The following is a 14796-nucleotide window of genomic DNA, read 5'->3' as shown; positions in this document are numbered from 1 at the left end:
TGAGCTATCCTAAACTCTAATCTCTTTGTGGTGTGACTGTATTATTGACAATTCTGTATCTCCAAAGGATTGAACATCATCTGTCCTACATCTCCATCCATTTCCATCATCTTTCCCTGGTTAGAATTTCTTTGGCACCAGCCTCTGAGATTTTCCAGTATCATGGTCTAATCATGCAACATTAAAATGTTAGTTAATGCATATTAACATTTGATACAAGTACATAGAATTCTGAAATAATTTCATGTCCAAGGAAAAGTACCTTGTAAACGGAGCCAAAACCGCCATATCCAAGCTCGTAGGAGAAATTCTCTGTGGCTGCTAATATGATGTCTATGTCGAAGACTGGTAGGTATTGACTTGTTCCACTTCCACCAACTTCCTTTTCACTTAGAGAGACATTGAGGCTTGTAGGGATATTGAAGGGAAATTTGAGTTGTCTGCCCTTAGCTGTGTTTTTCGTTGAAAGAACTCAATAATCAGCTTTTAAAAGTACTAACAAGTGCTAATGTTGATTACACACTGCAAATTGAAGACTATCATCTCCTATATGCATAGACTTAAAGTTGGAATTCTTTAGTTCAACTAATTTGATGCCACTTATATTGGTAACAAAGTTGAAAAAATAATCTCTTACCCATCTTCTTCCATTTTATCAACCAGAATGAGAACATAATGACAAAGAAAACCGCAGCAGCTATAGAGAGTACCAAGCCGGCTAACATCCCTTTTTTTGCAAGAAAACCTCTAGATTTCTTGTCATATTGAGCTGGAGAAAGAAAGAAATCCACATTAGTTCGATGCCAAATCATCAGGATTATCAGTAACGGTGCATATTGCAGAAAGATAGTAGGTGAGTGCAGGGGAGGGCTTAGCCAGATTAGAAATGTCTATGGTACTTCCGCTGTACTTGAACACCTAATTTTTATTTCAGATGTCTGTATTTTTGTTCTGAAAATCCTGTATCTAAGAAGTATTGAAGATTAAGCTGTTTTTGAACAATGCAGCAAAGATATATAATGACAATAAGATTTGAAGGTACCTAACTCAAACGCATCCACACGGACATATAAATCCTGTCCTCCCTCAGCGAACACTCTTGTATCAAGCAAATTGCCATACCATGAGAAGCACCCACTCTTACTTGTCACAACTGAACTTGCGTAGGCTGTGCAGGAACAATTCCTCAAGCATTGCTCCATGCAAGCTTTCAGATCCAAATTGTTATCCACACGGGCAGTTGAAGGATCTGGTACCTTCACGTTTTCCACCTTGACGAACCCTTCACCATTGTTGCACATTCCTGTGAGATTCTTCTGGATGCATCCACCTGACCCATCTCTGAGGTACCATTCACTAATTGATTTGGGCTGGTAGCCAGGGAGGCATGTACACTCTAAGTTATAAGCATCGTAAGGATCACACTTACCATAAGCTCCACATCGTCCATAATTGTCACACTGGTCAGCAGGTGCGGACCAAAATACATCCCATTTAGCAATTTGTTCATGCCATGTGAACCGTTGGACTGATCCAGGCTCGTCTACAACTAATCGCGAGAAGATTGATCTGTTGCGAACACCCCACGTTATGCTTAACTCATCATCATTATTCACAAAGCTGATGTTGAAGTTAATGCGAACCTGCAATATGGGTACACCAGTCCATCTAAGTCCATTCCAGTGACCGGACCTCCACCTTGGAATCTGACCCTCGTACAAGAACAACTGTGGAGACCCATTAGGATTGAGCCGAAAAGACCAACTACCAGTACCAGGGTCATCAGGAGATTTCCAGGCTGTCAGGAACCGGTTCAGACCAGTCCTGCGGTCTAAGCCAAGTTTTAAGTTTGGCAGCATAGTATGTGAAGGATAATCAAAGCTTTGCCATATCATGGCCCCTGTGCTATCAAGCAAAACGAGGTTTCCAGAATCTAATAACTGAGCCGTAGAATTTCCTTGGTTTTTTGAGGAAACTGTAACATTTGTGAACCATAGGGGATTGTCTTGGTTTTGGCTATGAAGAACAAGTTTACCTTCATTGGTGATTGAGAGGACTCCAGAGGAATCATTGATAGGACTATCTCTGTTTGCTACCCACACAACATTTTTTTCTGAAATTTTGTTGTACCAAATTCCAAGATATCGGTAGTTGGATTTTCCAGGACGGAAGAATCCAAGCGCGAAGAACTCCCCACTGGAAACTATAACATCTCCATCTTTAACAGATTGGTTCACACTTATAGTATCCAGGGAAGTGCTAAACTGGATAAGAAAGCAATGAAAGAGTGTAATAAAAAACTCCTTTGGAAGAATCATGGTTTCCACACAAACTTTCTTGATATTGGTATTGGGGTTTGCCTGTACTCAACAACCCTGATGATAATAAGCTCCTAAGCACAAAATAAGATATGAAAGCGAAGTCAGGGAAGTTGAAATGTTGTTGTACGTGTGGGAAGACTTTGACAAGTTCAAGTCGTATTGGCCAAGTCATGGACAATATGTTTTACCTCAAGTGTTCAAACTAGCTGCCTTTTCCCCTAGTAAGCCTAAAAAAATAGCTATGGCGGCAGATAATTAAGAGGAGGAGATTTGAATATTCAGCAATGTCCTGTGCGATTCCACACAGAGTGTTTCTGATGAATTATTCCACTTAGTTTTATAACGCTAGTCAAAGAATACTATGTGTTTCTGAATATACTAATGCTCTTGATGATCTTCCCATATTATATGATTTGTATCGTGCTTGTTTGACTGTACTTCAGGCCTCAAAGATGTAAAACTTTAATATTTGGACTGTCAATGTCTCATTCAACTCAATTGTGCTCAATACTCTTCTTGTTTTCCTAGTTTGACATTGGTGTTAAAATATCGTAATTTTTCTTATGATTTGTGACTGAATAGATTTTTGTCACAAGAATCTGTCATTGAAGTCACACAACTAGAATTTTTTATTTGTGGTAAAAGAAAATGTCATAGACTTAGTGCTTGTCTGGTATGAAAATAATTTTCAGCTATTGAAAGGTCTGCAAGCATGTCCAGCATTCCGACAACGACGTTAAGGATGACTACCTGAAGGTAAAATCAAAACATTAAACCATGCGCATTGTGATGTTTTAAAAGAGATAGGAAAAGGCAACAAAGTTATTGGAGGCTTAAAAATGAGTATTAATAAATAAGAGGTATTATAGTAATTAAATAAAACTTGATAAGTTATTATAGTCTATTAATAAATAAGAAGTATTATAGTAATTAAATAAAACTTGATAAATTTGAGAGAGAATCGGCATGATAGAGAAAGGAGAAAAAAAAAGAAGAGAAAAGAGAGAAATTAAAAGGGAAAGGATCTAAAAATTGAAAGAGAGAACCTGCAGGAGAGAAAGGAGAAAGAAAAAGAAGAGAAAAGAAGGAATTAGAAAGGCAATAAAAAGGAGTTGAAGAAAATAAGTTAAAAGGATAAGATTTATGTTTTAATATATAATATGTTTTTTTTAGCTTTAAATTTATGTACTGATGAATGATTAGGGTTTTGAAGATTTTATTTTGGGTTGTGTATAACATGTTTTCTTTAGCTTTAAATTTTTGTTCTGATGAATTATTAGGGTTTTGAAGATTTTATTTTGGGTTAATTAACGAATTAATTTGAATGTTATAAGTTGATTATCGTGGGTAATGAGTTATTAGTTGATTTTGAGATATTGTAGGAAAAAATGATGATTTTAAGTTATGAATTGAGTAAATGGTGAATTTTGAGTTAGAAATCTTGAGATAATAATAGGTTTTCTGTGGAAATTCTGGGTTTGAGGTTGAAGATGATAAAATTTTGGTTTGGTCCCTTAATTTGTGAAAATTATAGTTTAGTCCCTCAAAATTGGAAAAATTCCAGAATGGTCCCTGGATTATAATTAGAGATTTTTGCCAGAAATGACAATGAATTATGGACATAATTCCACTATAGTCATGAATTTATGATATTTTTAATTTGATCCTCCAATTTGACAATGTTACAATTTGACCCATAAAAAATATGATAAATTCCAAATTGGTCCCTAGCTGTAATATTAGCTTTTGCAGATTGGTTTGATAAATAATTGAGGGTTATTTAGTGTATTATTACCATTTTTATTATTTATTTTATTATAAATTAGATTTTGAAAAAACCGTTTAATTTGTAGGAAAATAACTTGTTTAGTCTAAAAATATATAGAGTTATGGAATATATCCTTATATAAATGTATTAAATAGGTTATATATTCTTTTGAGTCAATGTTGAATATTTCTGCTTTGTATTCAAATAATTTTGATATTTTACTAGCAAGACATTAGTATGATTTTTTTCGGTATCTGCTTTTGAGTGTTGTTTGCTTTCGAGTTAGGTTTTCATATGTATGAGAAATATTATAAATATTTGATTTGTTAATATGAATTGGATCATGCTTCTTGATAATATATATGCCGATTATTATCCTTATTATGATAAAGCATGATCAATTATTGAATCTGAATTCTTAATATGAACCAATATATATTTTGAATTGACTTCTAAATTGATAGCTCTTCATTTGATTGATATCATGAGTTGATCCTTGAGATATGAATATATTTGTTTGATTATGATTATGAACCAATAGTATGCCAGTCAGAATGCTTATGCTAACAGGGTAGTGTTACTTTTTGTGCACATAGTATCTGAATGCTAGTTGGTTGAGGAAGTCACCAACCTGTGTGGACTAATCATTCCACAGTACGAAGCCTCATACTTATTGCATTTTGATTTTCTGATGAGCTTTACCTTGTGATATTTTTATTATAGCCTATTTGAGAAACCTTTTTATAAAAATCTAAAGTCGTACTTGTATATATATGTTTTATTATTTACTTACTGAGTTATTGAACTCATCCTCTTATTATTTATTTTTCAGGGCTTATAGCTTGTTAACAGGTCATTTTGTTGAACCTTCAAAATTTGTTCTTTTGGTTATAATTTGTACCTTCTTTTTATGTTTAATTAGTGCTCCAAAGCTATGAATTTACATGAAACCTTATATTAAGACAATCAAATTATATTATGGAGTTTATTTTGTTATTAATGTTACGTTGAACTCTGATTGAGTTGTTTAAATGATAAATTTGTATATAAGTTTGGGTTCGTATAGATATAAAACTTTAAAGAAGAATTTTTATATGATGGTGATGAATCTGGGATTCAAGTCATGATACACATGATCTCTAAAATATGGATGCTTTAGATGATTATTGCAAAAGGTTTTTTCATTGTCCAGCATCTGATTCGTAAGAGAAGATTAACTCAGTTATTGGAGAGTCTAGGATTTCAAACGACGATGATATTCTTATATCAAGAATTTGTTTGTGTGAAAACCATCCAGCCATCAAAATCTTGATCAAGTGAGCATGACGTTTTTAGTCTAGTTTTTCTCCCTAATATGTTCTTTGCTGGAAACATCCGAGTCCTGCGATCTTCACCGAATGCATTTTCTCCTCTGTCCTTGAATTCAAGCTGATCCTTCTGATTACCTGACTGCAATATTCTAAGCAACCCCATTTAAATTTCAATCTCCAAGTTTGCTATAAAAATCTTGGAGAAATTCTTAAAACGTTTCACAGCAACCTTTTCCATTTCAAAATTAAAGATCTCCATATCGATTTGCGCAAAACAAATTCTGAGTAGAACTTGTTCCATAAAACTTCATTAGAAGAGGTATTGAGCTTATCGAGCATCCACAAGACAACAGGTCACCTGGTTTACGGAAGAACTTGTTCCTCCAGCAAGAAAACTAAGAATCGATTCATTATGACTTCTCATCATAGCGAAGTGGTGATCGTTAAGCAACTTAAGTTTGGCAACAAAGACTTGCATAGCACCACAAAACATTGATGTCTTCTGCTTGCTATGTGCTGACAAGTGACAAATCTGTTTGTATTTGCAACCGTTTTGGTTCCCGCAAAAAATCCTTGCAGTCCCAAAATCTGAAATTCTGTCATTCATCTCTCCATCAAGAAGAATATCGCTATTTTTCAAGTCCCTATGGATAATTCTTAACCATGCATTATGGCTCTAGGTTCCTCAAGCATGCACATAATAATTTCGAAGGGCTTTTTCCCATTCCAATGATGCTTTTCTTGATTTATTGGTTCAAAATTTTCATTATCAAATTTTATAATCATGCTTTGAGAATTATAGATTGAGAATGAAGGAAGAAGATGATAAATATTTGGAATGAAAGGGGGAGAGTGATTAAACAAGTTCTTTTCCAACAATTTGTTCAAGCTAATGCAATATTATTTTTGTCATGACCCGATTCCCATATTCATGATCGACACATAGGTAAAGTTTCCTTTTAAAATTTCATATCTATGCAAACCCAAATTTACATACAAACTTATCTTTAAAATAACTCAATTAGAGTTCAACACAACAATAACAACAAAACTAAATGCATAACATAATTTAAATGTCTTAATATAAGAGTTAATACACATTTATAGTTCTAGAGCACTAACTAGATATGAAAAAGTACTAATTAGAACCAAAAAAGCATATTTTGAAGGTCCAATAAAATAACCCGCTAACAAGTTATAAGCCTGAAAAGATAAATAATGAGAGAGTAAGTTCAATATCCCAATGAGTAGATAATATTTAATACACACATACACAAGATAATACAATAATGAGAATATATATATATATATAATTATGACTCTAGGTTTTTATAGAAAGGTTTATCAAATATGCCATAAAAATAATATCATAAGGTAAAATTCATTAGAAAATCAAAACACCATGAACATGAGGCTTCGTATTATGGGATAATTAGTCCACATAGGTTGGTGACTCCTCCGACCAACTACACAATGAGCATGAGGCTTTGTACTATGGGATGATCAGTTCACACAGGTTGGTGAGTCCTCCGACTAACTAAGGTTCAGATATAATGTGTATAAAGACTAATACTATCCTATTAGCATTGATATTCTGACTGACATACCATAGGTTCATAATCATGATCAAATAAATATATTCATATCTCAAAGCTCAACTCATGATATCAATTAAATAAAGAGCTATTAATTTAGAAGTCAATTCAAAATATATATTGGTTCATATCAAGAATTCAAATTTAACAATTGATTATACTTTATTATAACAAGGATAATAATCAATATATATATATATATATATATTATCAAGAAGCAATGATCTAACTCATATTAACAAATCAAATATTTATAATATTTCTCATGCATATAAAAAATTATTCACTCATCTGATTCGAAAGCAAACAGAACTCGAAAACAAATACCAAAGAAAATCCTACTAATATCCCGCCGATAGAATATGAGGATTATTTGAATGCAAATGAGATATATTCAAAAATGACTCGAAAGAACATATAACCTATTTAATAGACTTAATTAAGAGTCTATTCCATAATCCTATATGTTTTTAAACAAAACTAGTAATTTTTCCTAAAAATCCAAAATTAAATGGTTTTTTCGAAATCTAATCTATAATAAAATAAATAATAAGACTTGATAATAATTCACTAAATAACTCTCAATTATTCATCAAACCAGTATGAAAAGTCTAATATTACAATTATGGACAAATATGGAATTTATTATATTTTTAAGGGTCAAATTGGAGGACTAAACTAAAAATATCATAAATTCATGACTATAGTGGAATTTTGTCCATAATTCATCCTTATTTTTTTCCAGAATCTCTAGAATGTTTTCAAATTTTTAGGGTTAAATTGTAATTTTTGTTAAATGGGAGGACCAAATAGAAAGTGTTAAAAATTCATAACTATACTGGAATTCTGTTTATAATTCGTATTTTATTTTGTCCAAAATCTCAGAATATGCTCTAGGGACTAATTTTTAATTTTTCCAAAGTTTGGGGACTAAACTTAAATTTTCACAAATTGAGGGACCAAACTTAAATTTCATCATCTTCAACCTTAAACTCAGAATTTCCATAGAAAACCTATAGTCATCTAAAGATTTCTAACTCAAAATTCATTATTTACTTGCAATCTTCCACAATTAACTAAATAATTCATTACTCATAACAATTAACATATAACATTCAAATTAATTCATCAATCAAACTCAATACACAATCTTCAAAACCCTAACATTCAACAAAACATAAATTTAAAGGTAAAAGAACACATTTATACATTTATAAATCTAAATCTTATATTTAAACTTGTTTTCTTCAAATCTCTTCTTTTTCCCTCTTTTCTCTTTTCTCTTCTTCTTCTTCCTCCTCCTCCCTTCTCTCTCACGGTTTGCTCTCAAGAACACAACTTTCTCTTTTTTTTTCCTATTTATATTTATCAACTATTATTTAATTATCATAATACCCATCATTTAATTATACTTCTAAGTCTTCAAGGGCTTGGTTGTCTTTTTCTATTAATTTATTTTCAAAACATCATAATTTTCCCTTTCTAAAGAGTAGCTCTAACATCCCATATGTTAAAATCAGCTAAAATAATTTTCAGCTATTTTTTTTAGCAAAAAGTTGATTAGAGTGATTTAATTTCTAAAAGGTATAGCTTTTTTAAAAATAAAAAATATTTCAATACTGGTTTTTGTTAAACTTGAAAATATAAATGCTCCATTAACTACAAACCATTTTGATTGATAAACCCTAAATCATGTTTTGCTTATTTCAACCCTTCCATGCTTCATGGTTTTTGCTTTATTCAATGTGTCACTTCGGATGGGATATGGATTACTAATTTTTAGCATAATTTATTTATTTATTTATTTTCTGTTTTTGCTACAAGTAGGTAAATGGAAATGATCATGGCATGAAACATTAACCAATGACCACCATGGCTAGCCCTTGTTAACATACCAATTTTTCCACCAATTATACCATCTCTTTTATCATGAAGAAATTCAAAGAACAAGAATACACATAGTCACATGGCAAAAAAAAAAAAAAGAGGGATCCCCTGGGCCTATAATATCCTAAAAATAAAAATTGATTTGAAAAGATAATAGAGCTCTTGGGTGTATTATTATGGCTATTAAGGTATGCTTCATGTTTGATATGCATAACTTTTGTTATTAGGAGTGATGTTGATTTTGTTGTAGTTTCCAAAGATTTAAACTTAATTTTTTTTTAAAGTTTGATGGATTAATTATTATGGATAATGGTTTAATTGATGTGTTATGAGTAAGAATGGTTAAGAATTTTGTAGTAATTTTTTCTAAAAATTCTGAAAAGAGTAGTCTTAAGATTGAAGATGATAAAACTTCAATTTAGTTATTGATTTGTGAAAATTCCAGTTTAGTCTTTAAAAATTAGAAAAATTATAATTAAACCCCAAAAACATAAATTTTGAACAATCTAATTGTGAGGTTGGGGATAATGACACCTAAAGGTGACTAGATGATACTTGAAGTTAACTACTATGAGACGATTAATCATCATAGACTGGTGCTTCTCTTACCAGCCAGGTATACAGAATACTATGTGTATATAAATTAACTACTCTTTGTTAATATAGAGTTACTGACAAGTCCTATATAAAGAAGTAATATATATTCGTATAATTATCAAAGCAATGTATATCATATCGAATAGAATTTAATTTAACATAATGTGAATTTAAATTCAAGAATAGATGAGTACTCGAAAAATAAAGCGACAAATATAAATGTTTAAGAAATTAATCAATTGTACTCATAAACTAAGATCTTCTTTTATCCTTCCATAAAAACCCTGAAAAATAAAAAAATAACATAGGAGGGAAACACTTACTCGTTAATTCTACCTTTCTTGAATTCAAAAACTGAATATAAAAAATTGAAATCCTTGGTTTAATGAGGGTAAGGTCATGACAATCATAAGAATTAGAAGAGAGAAAAATAATTTTCTTATAAATTTATCTTATATATCTAGGTTAATTTAGGTTGGATTTGGGTTGTCTGGAATTTGAGTTTAGATAAAAAATTTAGGTCGTACAGTTTGTTTTGATTACTAAGTGAGTCATAAAAGCTCATCTTTATTTGGAATTATTTTTCTTCTGGGCAAGAGAAAATCTTTCAATATTTTATAGGAAAATGTGTCTTTTTTAGGTGATTCATCATTATGGATGAAAGGATCGTTGTCTAGATATCATTATTAAAGGTTGTTATTGTAGGCTACTAATTATGATTTATATGTTTTAATATTATTATTTAGAATCAAATAATTTGATAATATGAAAATTGTATTAGGAGTTTTGAGATATTTGACATATAAGAACTACTTATGAAGTTTTCCCTTTTGGATTATGTTTGATTTGTATGCAAGAGGCTTGCACAATTATTGAGGTCACTGGTGGTGATCCCCTAGACTGTATATTGGTCACGCCGCTAGCATGTTTGGTATATTTTTTGGGCGTGGCAAGGCTAGAGCTCTATTTAGCCATTGAAAGCTAACTATAAGAGCCAGTCAAAGCTGGACATGTTATTTTGGGCCTAAACCATAAAAAACCAGTCAATGCTAGTCATACCATTCTAGCCTATAAAAAAGCTAAAGCCAACCACACCATAGATTATAAAGTCGTTCTCTTCATACATGTATTTTTCTTGTATTCTATTTCATACACCCTACACTTCTCTAACATTTGTTAACTTTGACATTGAAGGGTCCCTAATCCATCAAGGATATATTTTGCAAGAAAACTCGTGGACTTGTGAAACGAAAAACTAAATTAATATCTGGAATTTTTCTGATTTCATCAAGGGAGTCATATATGAGAGAAAGAACAAAAAACTAGTTTGAGACATGAAAGGATAACTTATCTCCCTACCATATGAACCCAACTCCTCTAGATATTAATAAATTCACTTATCAAGTGCAAGTGCTCAATAATATTGTTATAGTCATATAAAAATGACTTCTTACTCTTTTATTCACTCAACATGAAATTCATACACAACTCCATTATATGCACTAGAAGAACAAAAACAACTCTATTTCCATGAAAAAAAAAAAACATGATAAAGTAACATGTAAAGTATGCACAATACTTTTACTCTTTGAAGGATCCTCTCTCGCTACGAAGAACCCTCCTTTGTAAGTCCCAACTACAGGCATGTTTATCTCCATCAATCCTTATCTAGCTCTCCCTTACATGCTTTATAATAAAAAAAATATAGACATAAGATAAGATTAGAGAATGCATTACCTTCTAAGAATAAACATCATTTCCATGGTGGGAGACTCTTCACTTTCTTATAGTGTTACACAAATATAAAAGCTAATTTAAAAACTATGATGGTCTTACATATTCTAAAAAGAACATACAAAATATCAAAAGCATTCTAGAACTTGTAACTCAAAAGAGTGATATTTATATGCAAAATTATCCCATAATTTTTTTATGATTTTACTAGGGTACTGGATCATAAACTTGAACAGGGCTTCATCTTTAGCCTTATTGATTATTGTGTAAATCTTACTTCTCATTTTAGCACAGGCATTTTAGCTAAAAAGAGTACAACTAGACTCTTAGAAATCATCTAATAAAAAAATAAAAGCATAAGAGATTATCTTTATAAATTCAATGAGAGAATGCTAAATATGAAAAATATGCTTAAACCAATTACTACTAAGACCCAGATCAATGTAGTCTATAACTATTCAGGACAAGAATGTCTATATACACTTCTTGATAGGACTCTTTTCAATATAAAAGACAATATTATATTATATTCAAGTAAAAAAAGAAAGTGTCAATGGATATGGACACCTTGTTTCTAAAAAGAAAAATCTCTAAAATATCATCAATCTCCCACTAAAATATAAAACACTAAAATATAAAAAACCATCAAAGAGCATATTTTTTATCATCTAACATTCCTCAAGCTCTTAATCACACTTCTCATCACCATAAATGCTAAAGTATTGGCTGCAATCAAGGGAAAAAACTTCATTTAATGCCCACCTCACAAAGAATTTTAACAAGTTTTGTCTCTTTTATTATGATTACTTGCATATATATATATATATATATATATAGTGTTTAAACTTGTTATTGTTTTTGGAAAGTTTTTTTTTTTTTGGCTAACCTGCACATAATCTAATAAAAAGATCTTTATGGTTTGGTCGTACGATTCTATACAAACTCGTAGAAAACTTCATAATCTGGAAAAATTAGTGTGCTAGGCCTTTCGATGGGTGATTCTACTAGATTTCTGTTTCTTAGTGTTCAACCATGGATCATTTTTTATCCATTTTAATGTGCAAGTTAACTCGATTGCTGCACAGTTTGTTTTTGTGTTTAGAACTGCATTTTAAAAACGTGTTTAATTTGAAAAAAAAATCAAATTAATATATTTTAATGATTTTGATATAAAAAATAAAAGAAAAATCTAAAAAATGTTTTAATATGTTTTTAAGTGTATATATGACGTGTAACCTTGAGCAATTGACTTTAGCATGGAGGCTATTTTTTTTCCAAGGGAAAATTCCTTTCCAATTATAATATTGGAATTAATAAATAAATAATTCTTTTATACAAGAATAAATCCTTTTAATTGGTTAAAAAAAAAAACCAATTTAGATGGCTTTCAGAGTACTCTTACACTTCCACTTCTTCTTCTTCTGACTCTTGGAAATCAATATTTTTATATTTATATAAAATCTTTAATTTCCAAAACTCAAATTATTTAGTCAATTATTCTTAAGAATACTTACTATATTCAAAGATACCCGGAGATTGGAGACGTAATTATCAGCCCTTAAATGATAAAGTATTTGTCTAATTTGTAGATTTACAACAATGGTGGATGGTTGGTGGAAATCACAATTCAAACTTGCCCTTAAATGACGGTCAAGTAATTTGTTTATTCTTAGTGTATGGCTTACGGCATAATTTGGAAGAATCCTGGAGAATGGAGGCGTGACTATCAGCCAGAGAAGCGAGGGTCGATTATCTTGCTTAAAGGCTGACCTCCACAAAGCAAGAATTATCCCCAATTTTCAGCCAAAGCAAGACCATTGACAACAAGCACCGAGACTAGCAACAGTAGACAGAAAAGATAGCATCTAAGAAGTGACAGAGAATTCCAAAAGCAGAACAGGAACCTAGACCTCAAGTACCGAGACTAACAACAGTAGACAGAAAAGACCACTAACAGAAATCACAAAATGGTGACCAAATGAATCCTATATTGAGACAAAAAAATAAAATAAAAAATGAAGGGAGTTTAAGGAGAAAGAACTAACATTATAGTGTGTTTACTAGTTAGATGGCATGCGGAATATTTTGGGTTTATCTTTTATTTTTTAAAAAAAGTTAGGTCTTTATATTACCAGAATTTAAGGTTATTTAAATTCTATACGGGCATTATTTAAGTTTATTTTGGGTCTGGCATAAATAATGATCCAAGACTATTTTAAATTTTGTAATATATGGATCCAAATGATAGTTGGGCTTTGGCATATCTAAGCATCATGTATAAGCTATGGTGTGCCAAGCACAAATGCTAAATTCAAGCGCCACGTGTGCGTAGGAATGTGGCCACCATTAAGGTGGACCTTAGCGTCAATGCAGCCTAAACACTACATGTGCATTGGGTTATGCCAACCTAGGGGCAAGGGAGCTCAAGCGCCATGTATACATGGTACTGAGGCATGACCCAAGCACCAGGTGTGTGCTTTAGGCAGGAGCCCAAGCGCCATGTGGGCACAAGGAGGTGCCCAACCCCCAGGCAGAAGCCCAATCACCATGTGTCCCAACATAATTTTTCTTCGATAATAATAACAGTTTTTTTTAAAATTTATTAATGATGATAGTAATAATAATAGTAATAATAATTTTTAGTTTTACCTTTCAAATCAAATCTATGGTTGGTTTTCAATATTAAAAATATATTTTTTTAATTTTTTCATTACTAAAATTAATTATTATAAAAATAATAATATTCATAACATAAATAATACTATTTTTAATTCTAAGAATATTGAAAACGAAAATAATAATATTTTTTATATTAAAACTTGAATTTTAATAAAAATAATAATATTCATAACACAAATAATAATATGTTGATATGAATACTTTGAATAATAAGAAAAATAAGAATATGTTTTATATGAATACTTTGTGTTATAAGAAAAATAATAATATTGACAATGCAAATTATAATATATTTTATATTAATACCTAGAATTGTTGAATATTTTTAATAATACCATGCCACAAGCTCACTTGTTATTTTTAGAAAAAATATCTTAAACATTTATAAGATAAATAATTATGTTTTCAATATTAATAATAATATGTTCTTTGAAATTTATTAATAATAATAATAATAATATTTTAAAAATAAATAATAATATTTAGAATCCTAAGACCTAAGAACCTTGGGTCTTGATGAAAGACCCAATAATAAGTGGGTCCTAATGCTAGATTCATTGATCTTGAGTCTTAACGTCGGACCCATTCCCCTTGGGTCCAGCGACACTACCCAAGCATCAAGTGTTCCCAAGTGGGGCACAATCATGGGTCATGTCTATGGAGCTCAAGAATCACGTGTGCGTAGCACTATGCTTAGCCCCCAGGCAGGTGTGCCTAACACTGAGGCACGACCCAAGTGCCATGTGTGCACTTCAGGCATGAGCGCGCAGAGGGTGTGCCCACCTCCAGGCTGTAGCCCATGCGCCTCTTGTCCATGCATAGTTTTTCTTCAATAGTAATAACAATTTTTTTAAAAATTTATTAATGATGATGATGATGATGATGATGATGATGATGATAATAAT

The 14796-nt window shown here is 31.2% G+C and overlaps 1 protein-coding gene across 1 annotated transcript in view; it reads right to left on the bottom strand.

Moving 5' to 3' along the window:
* LOC105110135 (G-type lectin S-receptor-like serine/threonine-protein kinase RKS1) overlaps window positions 1-2321 on the bottom strand; it is a 4225-nt gene extending 1904 nt beyond the window's left edge. Inside the window, exons 1-3 of the mRNA XM_011005071.1 lie at window positions 1043-2321; window positions 638-769; window positions 263-450 (exon numbers count right to left, since the gene is read on the bottom strand). Of these exons, the coding sequence (XP_011003373.1) occupies window positions 263-450; window positions 638-769; window positions 1043-2318 (1596 nt within the window). The 5' untranslated portion in view covers window positions 2319-2321. The remainder of the gene's footprint in view (window positions 1-262; window positions 451-637; window positions 770-1042) is intronic.
* Between the last annotated feature and the right edge of the window lie 12475 nt (window positions 2322-14796).

This window comes from Populus euphratica, unplaced genomic scaffold (assembly GCF_000495115.2).
Source record: "Populus euphratica unplaced genomic scaffold, PopEup_1.0 scaffold243.1, whole genome shotgun sequence".
NCBI lineage: Eukaryota > Viridiplantae > Streptophyta > Magnoliopsida > Malpighiales > Salicaceae > Populus > Populus euphratica.
Note: the sequence above shows the minus strand (reverse complement) of the source record. Positions and strands in the feature narration are given on the sequence as shown.